Source organism: Nannobrachium achirus (genome assembly GCF_963921795.1).
Source record: "Nannobrachium achirus genome assembly, chromosome: 14".
In the NCBI taxonomy this organism is placed as follows: Eukaryota; Metazoa; Chordata; class Actinopteri; order Myctophiformes; family Myctophidae; genus Nannobrachium; species Nannobrachium achirus.
The window spans coordinates 18,784,290-18,802,659 of NC_137821.1; the positions used below are offsets into that span (position 1 = coordinate 18,784,290).

Below are 18,370 nucleotides of genomic sequence, written 5' to 3' on the forward strand. Positions count from 1 at the left end.
ATCGCGATAATATCGTAAATCGTGATTTCTTTGGTCACAATAATCGTGATATGACATTTTCATATCGTCCCACCCCTACTCCCGCCTTTACAGAAGAACTCTGCTAACTTCCTGAAGTGTTGCTGTTGCCAGGCAACAACATTGTTTTCTAGGACACGCTATCAGGAAGTGCCAGAGCCTGCGTTGGGTTCAAAGACAGCACCGTTTTCATGGAAAGCCTCAGATCGTGTCAGAGATAGCGGCGGACAAGAGATGACAATATGGACGGGGAATAGTAAAATTCTGAGCGTTCGTTTACTGTATCTCTGGGTGTGTAAAGAAGACACCCAGAGATGAATTAAAGGAGCTATAGTCAACTTTTTCATTGTAGGGCCGACACTTTGTTTACATCCTAGACTAGACTAGAATGTAAACAAAGTGTCGGTCTGACAATGGCCAAAATGATTATTTTATCATTATTGTACGCTTTTTGTGGTCATTTTTTAACAGAAACACATATATGAAGCTTATATTTTTATAAAATATTTTCGAAACATTATTTCTATTTTAGCATCCGTTTTTCAAGAAAAAGTTGACTATAGCTCCTTTAACACTCGAGATTTTACTGTCAAGTACTATTGAGCCATTGTTAGGACAAACAGTGGAACTTTGAAAGTGTATAGAGTGTGTGTGTGTGTGTGTGTGTGTGTGTGTGTGTGTGTGTGTGTGTGTGTGTGTGTGTGTGTGTGTGTCTCTCTCTCTATCGCACAGGCACACACTCTAATAAAACCCATCCAAGTAACAAAGTTTAGGTCCATTGCTGCTTAGGGAGAAGGATTCAATACTGTACCTACTGCAGTGAGAGAGCTGGGCTCAGGAATTTCACCATAGGGACCAACACAAAGTGAAACGCAATCACAGCATGTGGCAGGGATATATATATATATATATATATACTGTTTATATATATATATATATATATATATATATATATATATATATATATATACTGTTTATATATATATATATATATATATATATATATATATATATATATATATATATATATATATATATATACAGTATACTGTATATACACACATATTGTTACTGTCGGCAGTGTCGGGCAGAAACCTTGTATCTCCTAGTTTCAAATGTGTGCGTTTTTTCGTAAACTAAAGCCCCGCTTCATCGTACAAGACTAGTGAAAATAGCAGAGCTACAAGCTTGTAGATCGTCTATTTTCATCATTTTTAAAATGATAAATACAAAAGGGAACGGTTTTGGACATACAGTGTCTCCACCCGACAACAGAGAGTGAGAATGAGAGTGGGTAGTGTTTAAGTGTTGAGAGAAAAGCAGGGGGGGGGTAAGTGAAGGTGAGACGTAATGAGAGAGTAAGGCTGAAAGAAGAGCGACAATGAGAGACCCTTCGTGAACCACTGAAATGCTGGTATAGTTTCAGATGCATTGCCCGTGTGTGCGTGTGTGCGTGTGTGTGTGTGTGTGTGTGTGTGCGTGTGTGTGTGTGTGCGTGCGTGTTTGTTCCATACATTTTTATTTCAGAGAACATTATCTCCATCATTCTCTTTCTTTAGGCCAAAATATATGGATGGAGGACAACTGCAAAGAAGAGCTCATCAACATTCAAGCACACTCCCGCCTCCAATAACACATTCTCTCACACACAAGAGACAATTTAATACACACGAACATACACAGTACGTTCTTCTACGAGAAAACTGTATTGGCCGTTCTGCGCCGACTATCTGGATGATGGCATGGTCAGATTACTATGGAGCAAAAACACTGTTACAACAACTACAGCTGGAACCGTGTAGCAAAGACTACATGATCCTCTGCTACACACACACACACGCACGCACACGCACGCACGCACACACACACACACACACACACACACACACACACACACACACACACACACACACACACACACACACACACACACACACACACACACACACACACACACACACACACACACACACACACACACACACACACACACACACACACACACACGCACACTCTGCTCCTCTCACCCCATCATCATTTCAGTATCAAAGTGTTATCAAGGTCATCACGGTAGCAAATCTCTACCGCTAGCAATTCCGCACTTGGGCCATTAGCTGAAAAGGTCATTTACCAGGGTACTCATCCTATATAAGCGGGAGAGGATAGAATTTAACGCTACACTGGCACAGGTGGAGTTGCTCCAGCCACACAGTTGTCATTATGGTTTTTATGCAATGTCTCCCTCCGATCGATCCGAGCTGCAGTCGACCGCTGCTACAGCGGCAGTGGTGGTGGTGGGGAGGAGGGCAAACACCCATGGGGCACTTTTTCCTAGTGTCCAGAAAAGTTTGTATTCTATCATTATTTGAATACACTGTTCTGAGATGTAGGTAAGTGTACACTGCAAATGTGACAAAGATAAATAATGAATTTGGTTGATCAACCATAAAGGCCACAAATAGTATTTAAATGTCCAAAAATCGATAAAAAGTTATAATGAAACATTGTTTAAATTAAATTTATAGTGCATTTTTTTCCCAGAACCGTCTTTGGAAGACATTTGTAGAATTGGACTATATCAGCGGTTCTCAAACTTTGTCATGTCAAGGACCCCCCAAAATGACATGTAATTGGCCGCAGACCCCCCCATCTTAAAATATTTTGTTCCAGGGACCCCCAGAAGCAGGATTTTGAGTTAAAAATGTTCACTCTGAATTTGGGTCTTGCCTCATGCTGGATGCAGAACAGATACACGCTGCAGTATGCAGTTGAGCGTCATCCCACTGACAGCAGGGGGTTAACTCTCAAATACCTGGAACGCGCCCGAGTCGCGTTAGATTTTAACCACTTTAACCATTATTTTATGTTTTAACTTTAGAAAAATAGCAGATATACAAGCTCACAGCGCGGCACCGAGTGCCGCGCTGCGAGCTTGTAGATCTGCTATTTTTGAAAAAATGTGAAAATGTGTGCAAGTCTTTGAATATCTTTGACCCGATCTTTGACCCGACTTCTAAATCCTTCCTCTAAATCAGTGGTTCTCAAACTTTTTCATGTCAAGGACCCCCAAAATTACAGGTATTTAGCCACGGACCCCCATCTCAAAATATGTTGTTCCAGGGACCCCCCAGAAGCAAATATTTGAGTTACAAATGTTCGCTTTTAAATAGATATATTCAAAGACTTGCAAAGAAATATCATGATTTTTCAAAAATAGCAGATCTACAAGCTCGCAGCGCGGCACTCGGTGCCGCGCTGTGAGCTTGTATATCTGCTATTTTTCAATTGTTAAAGCGGTCAATAATCCTAGGCCTAAATGGGTTAAGCTTGTCCAGATCTCAGGGGAGAAATCCAGCTGCCAGCTTCTTACTTTACAACACACCCACACACTTGAAAACCCATCACACGCTGGAATAATTCCTTAACAATCGCAATTCTATTTTTATTTCCAATACAATACGCCTCCTCTGCATGAAAGCTACCATGGACCTCGATGCCAAAATCCAGGTTGTAAACCGCCCTGAGAATTCTACCCTTTTATTACCTCGTTGTTTTTACATCATAAAATGTCCACGTTCATTTTAGTTTTTTGGGGAAAATGACTATATTAGAGAGGTACGGAGGTTCTCTACAAATCAATATTGGTCCAGAAAACTACACACTGCTTGAAAACTCACACACGCACGCACACTAATAATGCATTCAATAACCCCAAAAAAAGAACGCACACACGGCTAAGAGGCAGTACGCTCAGTTTGGGAAACAGCTTTTAAGTGATGTCAAGTCATTTACATTGTCATAGGTATCATAATGCATCTATGCATTTGATCTAGAATCCTGATGTCCCCGACTTGATTATCCAACACACTGTAATAAGTCTGACAACTCAAACGCATGAACACACCTGCGTACAACATTTTGACTTGCATCCAAGCGATGAATGACCCCAGAGGGACAAATGATGCGAGGACAAATGACGCGTGAAATCACACAGACACTCACTCATACACACACACAATTATTCTCAAGGACAGTAAGTGCCATAAGGAGAGATTCCTCAATTAGTATGCCCTTCCATTTTTAATGTCTGGTTTCTCAGTGCGTGCATGCGTGCGTGCACATACCTTCTTGGCCAGGGCAATAGAGTCTTGGTGCAGTCTGTCTCTCAGCTGAGGATCCAACTGGATGGCAGGTGCGATCTCCACCACCTGGAACATACAGTTGTAATACATTGAATGTCAGAACATTTCCATCTAAACACAATTATATTCTAGTACTGTATATGTAGAACTTGGACCCGGAACTTCAAAGGTTCTAGAAAGTTCTTGGTTCTGGAAAGTTAGTTCGGTTCATCCCTATAGTGGAAAGGCGGCTAAAGTTGTAGCCCGACAAGTGACATTCTGTTCATGTCGGCAAACAACATGTGATGGAGTTTAGTTTAAGGGACTACTTCACAAATTTTTAACCTATCTTGATTGGTACTCACTAATGTAATGTCCATTATACTGTAAGATGGTATCAAACATTTATTTATTTCTTGCCTTTTTAAATTAATATATGAACGATGGCTTCCATTTCAGCATGCTAACTTTCCAGGAAGAGAAAGGGTTTCTATCAGCTTGGATTCCCCACTGACGGTGTCATTGGTATAGGCATGTTTCTGAACCGTCCTCAGCCCACAGATGAAATGCAGAGTGAGTAGATGCAAATTGTACATGTATCTTATAATGAGCATGACGATCCATTATATGAAGAGCAGGTTGAAAATGGGTGAAGAGCTCCTTCAAGTTCATGATGTTGAGCATAAAACCAGACAATCAAAAACAACTAGAGTAGAGTTCTCAAAATGTCATGCTAGTTAACATTAAGTAGTTCACTAGCTCAGGTTTTTGTGTGCAAATTATTACATTGGGCTGACTTTTTGGTTGAGTTTTTTTTAGTAAGTACGTATATTAAAGTATTAACTTAATTTTTAATCACACTGACAGACTCTGTTGGAAGACTTCATTCTTTTTTTTTTGGGTGCCAGATCTGATTATCTTCACACTGCCAGACAAGATCAATCCATCCAAGACAAATAATTGATTCCTGAAACTTCATTTCAATTGAAACGATATCAAATCACATTTAAAGCCTAAAAAAGAAACGCCACTTTCAAACTGCCTAGAGAAAAACGTACCCAATCGTTTGAAATTGTTTTCTAACAAGAAACTATTCTTATTCTGATATTCAGAAAGATCTCCGATTAAGGACATGGGCAGATTAGGATTAAAAGGACATCAAAGAGAGAAGCGGCGTTGGAGCGAACGGCGCCGATAACATGATTATCAGTTGTAATCTCATTAAAGATGGCAGGGGAGAGTGATGAAATATATGATTATGCCAGCAGTGTAGTGGTGCATTGTAATGGAGTATGTTGTGCATTGTACATTAATATAATATGGCAGGTGATACTGTCAGCTGGCTCTGATGAAAGCATTGTTAAACTGATTAACAAACTGCCAGATGATGGGCTTCTATTTCATCATTATATCTATATCATATATCATCCTCAAAAACAGCCAGAGACCAACGTACGTACCATGTGCGATTCTTTTTATTTTATGCAAATGCCTATTGTTAGCACTTTGAGATTTTCACAAATGTAAAGTGCTATATAAATAAAAAACCTAGTAGTAGTAGTAGTAGTAGTAGTAGTAGTAGTAGTAGTAGCTAGCCACAGTAGGGTTCAAGTTGTTAAAATTGACAGGCAGCCAGTGTTAAATGAATGGAAGACATTGACTCAGTCAGGACTGCATACGGTCTGCAGGGAACTGGCCTTAGGACCTTTTCTAATACAGGTCAGTCCAACCTGAAGGGGAATAGGGCTGTTACGATTAGGACATTTTACATGACCATTAATTGTCACTCGAATAATTGCGATTAACGATTCAATTGTGTTTTTGTCGTTGACAATTACATTTCTGTTTGGCTTTTAGGCTATTAAGTTGCACATGGCAGATATGACACATAACCAACAGTAGATATACAAAGAAATGACATATTTGACAACTTTATACTTTAAAAAGAACATTGAATGGACACAGTGTGAGTTTGTACTTTGTAGATCGGCTATTTACACTATTTTTGAAAATGTTTGAAAATATATGAAAACTTTTCAACATGGAAACGATTATGACGATTATGACAAAATAATTGTTATTATGTCAAATAATTGCGATCAGACATTATGTAATAATTGTGACAGGCCTAAAAGGGGCCTAAATAGAGTCACATTGAATATGCCTCCACTCTCCACTGTGGCAAACTCTACCGGTAAGTTTGTATTAGCTGATTTATAGAACACATTTCCCTGAGTGTAATCCCATTGCCTCCTGCTGTGCAGAACCTATTCAGTCTATTCCAAGAACGCCCGATTTAAAAACGTTAATCTAATAACATGCTTTTGCACTGGAACTGGTGACAAGTAAAGCGGTGACTCAGTGAGTTTGACGTCCACAGCACGAAGATTTAGTCCTATCATGGTTTGTCCAGACTTCTCCGATTTCTCAGCCGTTTTCAATGTTTAGATTTTATGCCAATCAAAGCAGAAAATAATGAAAGTATGCCAGGCTTGTTTTTAATGTGGCCTTTTCATTGTGATGCCTTTCCACTAACTCTTTACCACAACACAGGACCTTAATTGTGCAGAAAGGTCACAATAAAGATCATCTCAAACAATGATAAATGAAACAAAACGCGTAAAACATTGTGATTTTCAAAATGAATAACTTCACCTTTTGGTGTCTGCGCTGAATGGAACAGTCTCTCTCAAATAGGTGGATGACATTACCATACTTATCACCTAGAGAGAGAGAGAGGGAGAGAGAGAGAGAGAGAGAGAGAGAGAGAGAGAGAGAGAGAGAGAGAGAGAGAGAGCAGCCAGACAGAAATAGAGATGGGAAGTGAAGAAGAGAGAGGAAGAGAGAGAGAGAGAGAGAGAGGGGGGGGGGGGGGGGGGCGTCAGGTGAGAAGGGAGGGGGAGTGAGAATAGAAATTAAGACAATGAATGAGAGATGAGAGAAGGGGGGGACGGATGGGGGGTGAAAAGTAAGACAAGTGAGAAAGAGGAAGGAGGCATAGAGAGGGAACAGAAGGAGCGAAGGAGGGAGAGAGAGGAGAGAAAGAGGAGAGAGAGAGAGTGGGGGAGCGGGGGGGTGAGAGTCACATGACTTTTAACAGGTAATTCAGAAAACGTACAAGGATCTCTGCACACCCTGCAGACATCAATTAATCAACATCTCCCCACACACACCAACGTGCGTGCACAGACAAACACACACACACACACACACACACACACACACACACACACACACACACACACACACACACACACACACACACAATGCATGCACACACAGCATGCATACAGTGCGCTATAATGAACACAGAATGAATACACAAGACACAGCATGCATATTATACAGACACACACTGAGGTACATGAGCCCCAAATGCACATTTGCTTGCACGAACAAACAACCACACAAACGTACACACACGCACACGCACACACACACACACACACACACACACACACACACAGAAAAACACCTGCTGTCACTTCTGAGACACAACGCTCTGGAACTCATGCAGATTTATGTGTACAGCTATGCACACAGACCACCGAGGGGGAGAGTCGACGTACACCCAGAGACATCCAAATGAAACACACACACACACACACACACACACACACACACACACACACACACACACACACACACACACACACACACACACACACACACACACACACACACACACACACACACACACACACACGCACACAAACATACTGTACAGGCACACAAACGGTAAAATATCATGCACATGCACATCCTGTAAAAGTCAGGGTATGAATTTCGGTTCTATAATATTGAGCGGTGGTGGTGCAGCAGCCACATCCTCTCTATAATGAGAAGAAATTGTGACTGAGGCAAGAGTCCCCCCCCCCCCTCCCACCCCCACACTTCCTGGATTTTCTTTTCCCTTTTTCGTATTCATTCACTCCCTCCACACCGAGAGGGACAAAATACAAATGACTTCCATACAGTAGGTTTCACACACAATAGCCAAGACAGGCACATCGCTCCCGATGAATCTACCAACCGGGCTGCAAAATCACCGACCTGGTCGCTAGATCTGCCGACCGGGTCGCTAAATCTACCGACCGGGCTGCAGTTTTAGGTTGGTAGATTTAAACTACCGACCGGGTTGCAACCCGGTTGTAGGTCGCTAAATGATCTCGCCCTCTCTCCTTGTAGATCACCTAATTCTCTTTTTATAGGGATTGTGTGAATATAACCAGGAAAAGACTATACTTGTGAGTGTGACGATATTGATATGCAGTAATACTCTTACTGTATGTTGTCTAGCCTTATCTCTCTCCATCCAATATCTCTCTCCCTCTCTCTCTCAGTATATACTTCTATACAGCGACATCATACAGTACATGTGCACAAAATGCTGTCAAGCCAGCCATCCAGCCAGAGATTCAGTAAATACTGTACATACAGTGTGTCTACAGACATACATGCATACCAAGGCAGAGTGAAGATTTTATATACGGTACTCACCAAGGATCTGGACTTCAATGTGTCTCGGCTTCTCGATGAACTTCTCCACAAACAGAGATCCATTTCCAAAGGCTGTCAGGGCTTCTGAGTAGGCACGCTGGTAGTTCTCCTCCAGTTCCTGACAGATTGAAGACACCAGAGGATCCATTAGGTCCCATGTCTTGGTTTTAGTGCTACTCGGTCAAAAGTCACATGTGTTTGTTGGAGCACCCAGCACCAAACTGGAGGCATAACAGTCAGTTGACAGTTAATTGAACCTGGGTGTGCACCTCTTTGCCAGAACCCAGATTGATATTTTAATTTTCTTCCATTAGGATTTCTTGAGTTAATTTGGTGCTGACATAATTTCTTCCCGTGCAGCCATTAGACTTAACTTTACTTCAACTTTTTGGGTTGTTTTTTTCCACTTTATTTAATTTGAAGTGAGATAATCCTATAAACCTCTTAGTTTTCTTGTTTTTCTTACACTCACCTGCTAAGTAACAGGCAGCAGACCCTGGTCTGTGTTATATCATATCATTTTGTGAAAGTAAATTTAAAGTAAACCAAATCTATCTGGCATTCGTCAGGTTTCTCCTGGGGACTGATGAGAGTAGAACTAATGTATTTATAGACATCATTCAGCTGTACTGTAAACTGAGCTTCAGAGACAAATACTAATTAGTACCATTAGGCTATAATTGGCACCCATGTTGATTAATTCCTCCAGAGCTTATATCAAAACGGTATGCATTAGACACAAACGGATACCCGGCATGCACTGTGCAATGAGTGGAGCTGAAAGAAGCACGTTAGCTCAAGAATACAAACACTCCTCCCAGATCAATAACTTTCATTGCAATGTATGAATTTAACAAAAAATAAATGCCTAAACACAACTTGTTCAACAACTGTTCCTGCGATGCATCATGAGTACTGTCTCCCGCGATAATAAAAAAAAAGCAACAGCTTCAATGTATCAATGCATGTTGTTGGGGGGGTAGAAAATCTGTTACCATGTACTAATAATAACAATATTCCGTAATGTTATATCTAAACACCAGGAAGTGGACAGGATGACTCCAACGCACCCACATGAACACGGATAAGACGCCCGTGCAGACACTGTAGAGCCTGAACATGCACACACGCACATGCACACACACATTACGATCACACACACACATTAGTCAGGAGCTTTGCTTGTGGTGTCAGGGGTAATTTCAGAGCAGACAGGGAAAACACACAGAGGTGATGGGCAGGCAGCGAGATAAGAGGCACCGTCTCACATTTTCTGGTAATTTCACCTTGATTCAGAACAAACAGAAAATTAATGGAAAAATTAAAGAGATGCAGACACACAGGTGCCAATGTTTGGATGGAAGTTCAAAGTAAGGATGGGACGATATCAAAATTCCATATCGCGATTATTGTGACAAAAGAAGTCGCGATTTACGATATTATCGCGATAATCAAAATCTATTATCTTGGGGCGGAACATTTGCCAAAAAAATAGCAGATCTACAAGCTCACAACGCGTCGCACCACGACACGTTGTGAGCTTGTAGATCAGCTATTTTTTGGCAAAGACATTTGATAGAGAGTGAAAAAAAGACAGTATCAAGTACGTATATTATAAGTACCTTTTACGAGTTATAGAGGGTTTAAGTGATACCGGATATGCAGCTTGGCAAATAAAAGGTCAATTGATCCCAGTGCATGACGATATCACGATAAATTAAATCTCCACGATAGGATTATCGTGAGTGTTTTTTATCACGATAAACGATAATATCGCTTATCGTCCCATCCCTGGTTCAAAGTGCCAGCAGATAAGGGTTTCAGTCATTGGAGCAACCTGTTAATATTCCTCCCTTGTACTGTATTAGTCTCGCATTGCCAGATGATCAGAGATCTCCGCCTGGCAATATGTCTGGGGACTTCTAAATGCAAGGTAGTTGCTAACGGCGGTGAAAAACTGCCTCTTAACAAATCTACACCCACTGCTTTGGAAAACAATCCTGTCACTGTTCCAATATGAAGGACCTCCCCAAAGCCTTTGCAATACAATGGTTCTGCAATTCAGGGTTCTCACCCGGCACCATCGCACGCTCCCTAGCTCCGACTCAGCCAATCAGAAGCTTCCGTGAGGCGGGGTTTGACTAGATCTGTGGTGCGATTCTAAGCAAGGGAGATTGGCTCTCTAGCTGAGCGAAGCATTTAGAGACATCTGTAATTTTAGATTTCTTTGGCTATTCAAAAATAGCAGATATACAAGCTCACAGCATGTGCCACGCTATGAACTTGTAAATCTGCTATTTTTGGAAAATCTTTGCAAATCTTTGATTATAAATATTTTTAAGGCAAACATTTTTAACACAAATCTTTGCTTCTGGGGGTCCCTGCTGGAACTAAATATTTTGAGATGGGGGTCCGCATTCTACCAAATAAATATAATGCTGGGGGTTCTTGACAGTTTTGAGCACCACTGATAAATAGCAACATATGTTTTTCCAGGAAAACTTCTAGATTTATAAGAAATATTTTGAAAGGACCTCAGATCTTAAAGGAGTAGTTCACCCCCAAAATGACTTTTTTTTCTATTGATTAGTCACGCCATTCGTTCCGGATGGGGACCCGTTTCGAAACGGGTCCCCATCCGGAATCAATCGGGGTAAATTTACTCTAATCAATTTTTTGTCTTAGGAATGTGACAAAAACCAAAAAATAGTATTGAACTCTACTCTCCATGGCGTGACTAATCAATAGAAAAAAAGTCATTTTGGGGGTGAACTACTCCTTTAATGGGTTATAAGTGATGAGCACATTCACATCATAACCAGCAGGCTTTTGTAACCACCTGGGGTTTCCTTTGTGTTGATGGGAAAACTAGATTAACTCATAAGTGGGCCTGACATAAGGAGGTAGACGTGCTCTTCACAAGACAGGAACCCCAGGAGACAAACAGTGAAATGAAAAGCTCCCTACAACACATCCATTAAGCTCTTCAATATCTTACATGATGGTCTATATTCAATATAAAAAAAGGCTTTGTCAATAAAAAATGCAATCTCATCCAAGCACTTACATTTTGTCTATAGAACATAAAATGCCTCATTAAATGTTTTATGATGTTAATAATCATTACCAATCAAGATTATGGGTTGTCATTTTTCACCAAATGGTACAGTAGATGTCCTTTTGGCAGTAAACTGCTTTTGGGCCGATCACATTATGGAGGAGGCAGAAGTTTAGCAAAAATGTGGCATGAAACTAATAGCTATGTTAATGTGGATTCTCATAAGACACCAATGAAGTCTCTCTTCATATAATGCAATTACACAAAAACAGCTAAGACTCCCCCTTGGTGTATGGATCGTACAGCCAAAAAGTGTATATGATGGGAAATGAATTTCTACACAATCTCCACCAATGTTATAATAAACATCAGAAAATGTGTATTTTGTGATTAAATTTATCTCATTTTCTCTAAGTGGGAACATACTTTGTTGACGTCTAGTGAGACATACAGTAGATTATGTTGCTAAATCAGAGCAGTGCACGTCATTGTTTGTTTGTATTTTGTAAATTGAATCTTTAATCGTTTTTTAAAGGGAGGATGTGACAATGGTGCTCATTCACTAACAGGGTGTCAAATATGTGCTTAACCTGGATTAAGACCTGGAATTATGTTATACTTTAGCTATTGAAAAATAGCAGATATACAAGCTCAGAGTGCGGCACCGAGTGCCACACTGCGAACTTGAAGATCTGCTATTTTTGAAAAGAATATGTGTGCAAATCTTTAAATATATGTATTTTTAAAGCGAACATTTGCAACTCAAATTTAGTTTCTGGGGGTCCCTGGAACAAAATATTTTGAGATGGGGGTCCGTGGCCAAATACATATCATTTGGTGGTAATTTAGCCCTACATGAAAAGGCATTCATAGAATGTAACTAATGTAAGATTTGTTCAAAAATAGCAGATCTACAAGCTCGCAGCGCGGCAGCGCACTGTGAGCTTGTATATCTGCTATTTTTCAATAGTTAAAGCATGAAATAATGGTTAAAGTCATAATGTATCCTAGTATGGAGCCCTGGGTGGAGCCAGGTCAACTACAGTAAGTAGTACATAGGTTTTAAGTGTGTTTGTTAGGAGGTCTCTGCTCACCTCATACTCTTTGACCACCCTCATTCCTCTTCCTCCTCCACCATAGGCTGCTTTGAAGATGATGGGGAGGCCGTAGGTCTCCGCAAACATCTTAGCCTCTCCGAAGCTGGAAATGGGACCGTCTGTTCCTGGGACCACTGGCACACCTGGACACAGAGAGAGAGAGAGAGAGAGAGAGAGATGCATGTAGAGGAAAAGAAAGAGTGAAGCAAATAGCAAGACAGAAGAGCAGAGGAGGAGGTCAGAAAAGAAGAATGTTTTGGGGTGAAAAAACGTTAACAGATCTAACTTCATGGACCCTAGCGTCCCTATTCTGGGGCGAACATTCAGAGAAGATAGCAGATCTACAAGCTCAAGACGTGTAGCAATTGTAGATCAGCTATTTTCAATGACATTATATGGATGAAAGGAGTGGAACTGGTATAGGCCCCTGGGGGACTCCAGTCACCAAAATATATAGGATTTAAGTGGTTGATCTTTCAAAATATCTATGTTATAACAATTGTAATTTGAATTGTTTTGTTTTGTTTTTGTCCTTCACTAGCTGGAGAAAATACTTTTTTCACACCTCCGTCACACACACACACACACACACACAAACACACACTCCACCCCTGAGTTCTGTACCTGCGGAGATGGCAATGGCGCGAGCCTCCACTTTGTCCCCCATCTGGCGCACCGTTTCCGGGGCGGGTCCGACAAACATGACCCCCGCGTCCAAGCAGGATTGGGCGAAGATTGAGCTCTCGGACAGGAAGCCATAACCCGGATGAATGGCATCAACATCGTTTTCCTAAAGAGAGAGAGAAAGAAGAAAGAGAGACAGAAACAGAATCTGTGTTATTCACAGAAAGATTAGATACAGCAGGATGAGGACGTTTATAAAACATAGCAGTAATATATCAAAAGGTAAAAAATATGAGTATAAGACAGTGTGAACAGCACTACAATTGTATACAGCAGGGTTTCCCAAAGTGGGTGCTGTGGCACCCTAGGGTGCCGTGACGGTGATGCCAGTCCAAGGGTGCCTCAGAATACTTTGATAATATTTGGAATTCCACGTAGACCCTGTATGCTTAGTAAAACAGACCTGATTTGCACTGTACTTGAGTTATTTTTCCATCTACCCCAATTGTGATCTGCTATTGTTGGTGTACCTTCCCCCCAGAATAGGGATGGCTATATTAACACTTATGTTGCAGTGATTTTTTTCTCTCCAATGTCCCGCGATGCCATGGTCTCCATAGACTTCCATGTAATTTATAGTGCACGGATCGTGCACGTCCATGCCTAGATGATGCACCACGTGTGTGCACACTGTTCACAGCTTGCAAACAAAAAAATCCGCTTGGAAATCCGTTCAGGCATTCATGATTTATCAGCCATTATGTTTTCTTCAGATGTAAACAAACATGGCTGCCATGTTTGAAAGAATGGGTTGGTATGGGGGTTAAACATGCAATTTCGCGATCGCGATCATGCCTAATACATTTCTGGAGGTCCAAAAAATATTTTTGAAAAAAAAAAATATATATATATATATTTCTTCAAAAACGGCCCAAACTCGGGAAACTCGGGGTTGGCACCAGATGTGTTAAATGTTAAGTATAAAAGTTATTTTCAATCTGTTGAAATGGAAACTGATATTTCTCTGTGTAATATGACATAAGATTCTAAAAATTAACAATGTAATTCAGGGGGGTGCCGTGGATGAAAAGGTTGACTCAGGGGTGCCCTGAGTCAAAAAATGTTTTAAAACCCATGGTATACACTACAGTGATGACGAGACAGAGACATTTTGAGAGACAGGGAAATGGACGGGGATGGGGAGGGGCAGAGGTTACCCGAGAATGGAAGGATACAGAGAGAGAGAGAGAGAGATAAACAAACAGAGAGAGAGGAGAGGGAAAAGGAGCATATGTAATTTCATATATCTGCGTGTCATTCTCTGATGTACTTCTGAGCTAATGGATTATTGAGCCGGTCAACACTTCAGCCTGCTTAAACATGACAGACATTTAGTTATCGCTGTTTGACCTCCTCTGACACTTTAGAGGTGGAGGAACTGGAGCCCTGCACAGATTTACCCTCTGCAGGCTGTGGATAAAGTTTGCCTAAGAATCACCTTTGGGACTGTGGGAGTTAAAGGACAACTTTGTTTTTTTACAACAAGGGTGCATATTTTAGATCAAGGGTCTTCAACAGGGGGTCCGGGACCCCTAGGGGGTCCTCAGAGTTACTCCTTTTTAATATTGACCACTTGAATCCTAGTGTCCATATTCTGAGAACTTTGGCCAAAAATAGCAGATCTACAGATTTCAGCGGGTGGGGGTATGCGTACAAGTGGATACATGTGTCTTTTTAGACAAAATAAGCCCATTTCCAAGATGCACCGCAATCCTTCATGGGCAGATGTGATTTATGGGGGCTAGTAGTGTTACTATAAATAGTAATAAAAAAAATCAACTGCTTATTTTGTCTAATATTGTCATATTTAGCCACATAAATACAAATCGCTAAAAAGATAGATAGCAGTAAATGAAAACATTTTAACACTCATATTTTCTTTTCTCTAATTACAATCTAAAATATGAACCCTTGTTGTAAAAAAACTAAGTTGTCCTTTAACGCACGTTAAATAGTAAAATTTTTAGATTTAGATTTAGATAGAAGCGTGTAGAGAGACAGGAACCCGAGGTCAGAGTGAGGGAAGACATGCAAGACACAACAGGAGTCAGATTTGAAAATGGATCCTTGCAACACACAATATTGTTGGCAAATAAATAATCAAACCCCGAATATTCATCGAATGTGCCTCAGATTGTAATAAAATATAATGGTTAAGGTCTCCACGAGACTGAAACATTTCCGCATGGCGGTGACATCACTGTCATGTCCTTTGTATTTTCCCTTCCAGGTCTTCCCTGGACACTGGACAATCCATAGTTGAGCATTACGTGATTTACGTCACTTTACAAGCTGTATTTACGACGCTGGTGCTGCTGAAAACACTAGCGGGGTTAATGTACCGGTCAGATAGGCTGCACGAGTCATTATTTCATGTTTGACAACATTCAATTAGAGCCATCTCAGAGGGTGTAACCCAGGTAAAATCATGGGTCACTCTGGTCTTAACTTTTTTACAGACAAAACACCTTTTACACAATGTTGTCAGTTGCCAAAAACGCCTTTTATATTTTTATTTCTTGTTATTAAACAATCCAAATTCGGATCGCCTAAGTAACCTAGAGGTAGTGCTTCCGTTCTGGGCCGGTAACCCAGAGCCGGAAATGCATTTTTTGGCCGGAGCAAGCCGTTTCTCTGTACTCTGTTTCTTACTGATTGAATTGCTTACTTTGTAAACACTGCTGAGGCTAACACGAGAACGGCAGCTCAGATTCACATGTGTTTTTTGCGTTCGCGATCGTTGAACGGCATGCACACACGTCGTGTAAGCACACGTGTCCACCTGTTAAAAGGTACTGTAAGAAAACCGTCGCAATTTTTGGTGGCAGTAAATGAGTTAATCCATTAAAATCAATGGGTGCGAAAAAGGAACAGTGATAACTGAAAAGCACACACAAGGAAGTGAGATCGAGAGAAAGAGAGAGAAAAGATAAGAAAGTAAACTCAGAAGGAACCCACAGCCAGTTAGACCCTGTAGAGCAGTGGTTCTCAAACATTTCTATGGGTCTTCATTTGTTGTTTTCTACATTACAAAAAAGGATAATTTGTCATGTATTAAAAAACAAATTCAATGATTTTTCCCAGGCAAACGTCTAATTTCCCTTCTGTGTTTCGAGCTAAAAGCTTTGGGAACCACTGCTGTAGAGAGATATGCAGTAGGGAAATGGAGACAGGTGCAGATAGTGAGTAACAGGCATGCACACGCACATAACAACACACACACAGATAGAGTGGATAAAGCCATCTCTAGAACAGTAGGGGCCATCTGGACTTGGACACCAGGCAGGCTATAATTAAGGGCTGTCCCATTGTTTGGGGTGCTGTCACTGGAAAACTGGCCCCGTAGAGACACCACACACACACGCGCACGCACGCACAGAATTAGAGTGGCCTCACACTCACAGTGAGTGAGTATATGGAGTAAGGAATGCATGCACTCATTGGGTGTGCGCTCAGAATTCACAGTAGGGCATTCACCAAATATTAGAATATTCGAATATTCGAATATCAAAGTCACTATTCGACGTTGTTCACCGAAGTCGAATATTCACTTTTTTTTTGGTCAATGCCCCTGGTGGATGAATTTGTTAATGCACTGTACCAGAGGTTCTCAAACCTTTTTAGGCTGTGACACCCAAAATAAACATATTTGAACTGGGGACCCCCCACCCTGACAAGCACTTGGAATTGTAGGTATTACATTTAATGTGACTCGGTTCCACAGATAAACATTGTGAAAATAGCTGATCTACATGCTCACAACGAGGCGTTGTGAGCATGTAGATCGGCTATTTTCACAAGTAAGCCTCTTGCTTACTTAATATTTGACAGTTTGGACAGTCCTGTCGAATATTCGAATACTTGGAGGTCGAATAATTCGAATACTAAAAATCACTATTCGTGAATGCCCTAATTCACAGCAGATAAAGAGATACGGAAAAAAAGAATAAGCGCAAGAAACATAAGCAGAGAAAATAGAACAGTGGGCGAAATTAGAGCAAAGAAAACACTCACTCACTCACACCCACACACACACTTTCCTTGCTGGCACCGTGGCCTGGCGTCCAGCTAGGCAGGAAGATCGCAAGAAATTAGTTGGACGGCCCCAACTTGGCTGGCCGGCCAGAAACCCGCACGGAAAATTAGAAAGTAAAGTACACAGAGAGAAAAACTCCAGTGAACAATTGGCGACGGATGGTAAACGTGGAGGGAAGGATAGTCTTATTGCTCTATAGGAATGCTATTTCTGAAGCACTTTATTAGTGTGGATTATAAAAAGGAAAAACATATTTATCTTGGCTGGTGGTGGCCATGGGTGATGCTTAATAATCAGCTTGCATGTCGTTTATTTTGTCAATAAACGATTGGGATTCAAGTGATACTGAAAAAAAAAGAACTAAACAAAGACATCGAGCCTGGAGTCTAAATGGTATTGTGTGAGCACCATGAAAAAGAGAATAATGATGAAATGAACACTATTGAGCATATTTATGAAGAGCCGTGGTTAACTTGTAAATAGAGATTTTAGCACAGTACACACAGAAACACAGCAAGATCCATAGCTTAACTAAATAGTATAAGAATACTCTGTCAAATAATGGTGAGAATTCCTTATGGATAACCAATGTCTTGCCTAGAGGGACGGCGGGGCGTTGGATAGGAGATTATGGATTTACAAAATGTGGGGGGAAAAATATATACAGTATATTCATGATATATACAGTATTCTTTAAACAATGTTTTCTTTTTTTTCTTCTTTTTTTTATAGAGGTTCTGACAATTCACAATTGTTATAGCATACAATTTGTGTGGAAACAATTGGTGCTTATAATCCAGTGGTTTGAAGATTAGCCACGATTAGCCCCCCATGGGAAAAACGTTTAACTGCATTG

At 40.8% G+C, this 18,370-nt stretch overlaps 1 protein-coding gene across 1 annotated transcript in view; it reads right to left on the reverse strand.

The window, feature by feature from the left end:
- The window catches only part of LOC308297681 (pyruvate carboxylase, mitochondrial-like), a 550,569-nt gene that overhangs the window by 486,683 nt on the left and 45,516 nt on the right, over nucleotides 1-18,370 (reverse strand). Inside the window, exons 5-9 of the mRNA XM_080741213.1 lie at nucleotides 13,419-13,584; nucleotides 12,792-12,937; nucleotides 8,640-8,757; nucleotides 6,795-6,862; nucleotides 4,143-4,226 (exon numbers count right to left, since the gene is read on the reverse strand). Coding sequence (XP_080597339.1) covers nucleotides 4,143-4,226; nucleotides 6,795-6,862; nucleotides 8,640-8,757; nucleotides 12,792-12,937; nucleotides 13,419-13,584 — 582 coding nt within the window. The remainder of the gene's footprint in view (nucleotides 1-4,142; nucleotides 4,227-6,794; nucleotides 6,863-8,639; nucleotides 8,758-12,791; nucleotides 12,938-13,418; nucleotides 13,585-18,370) is intronic.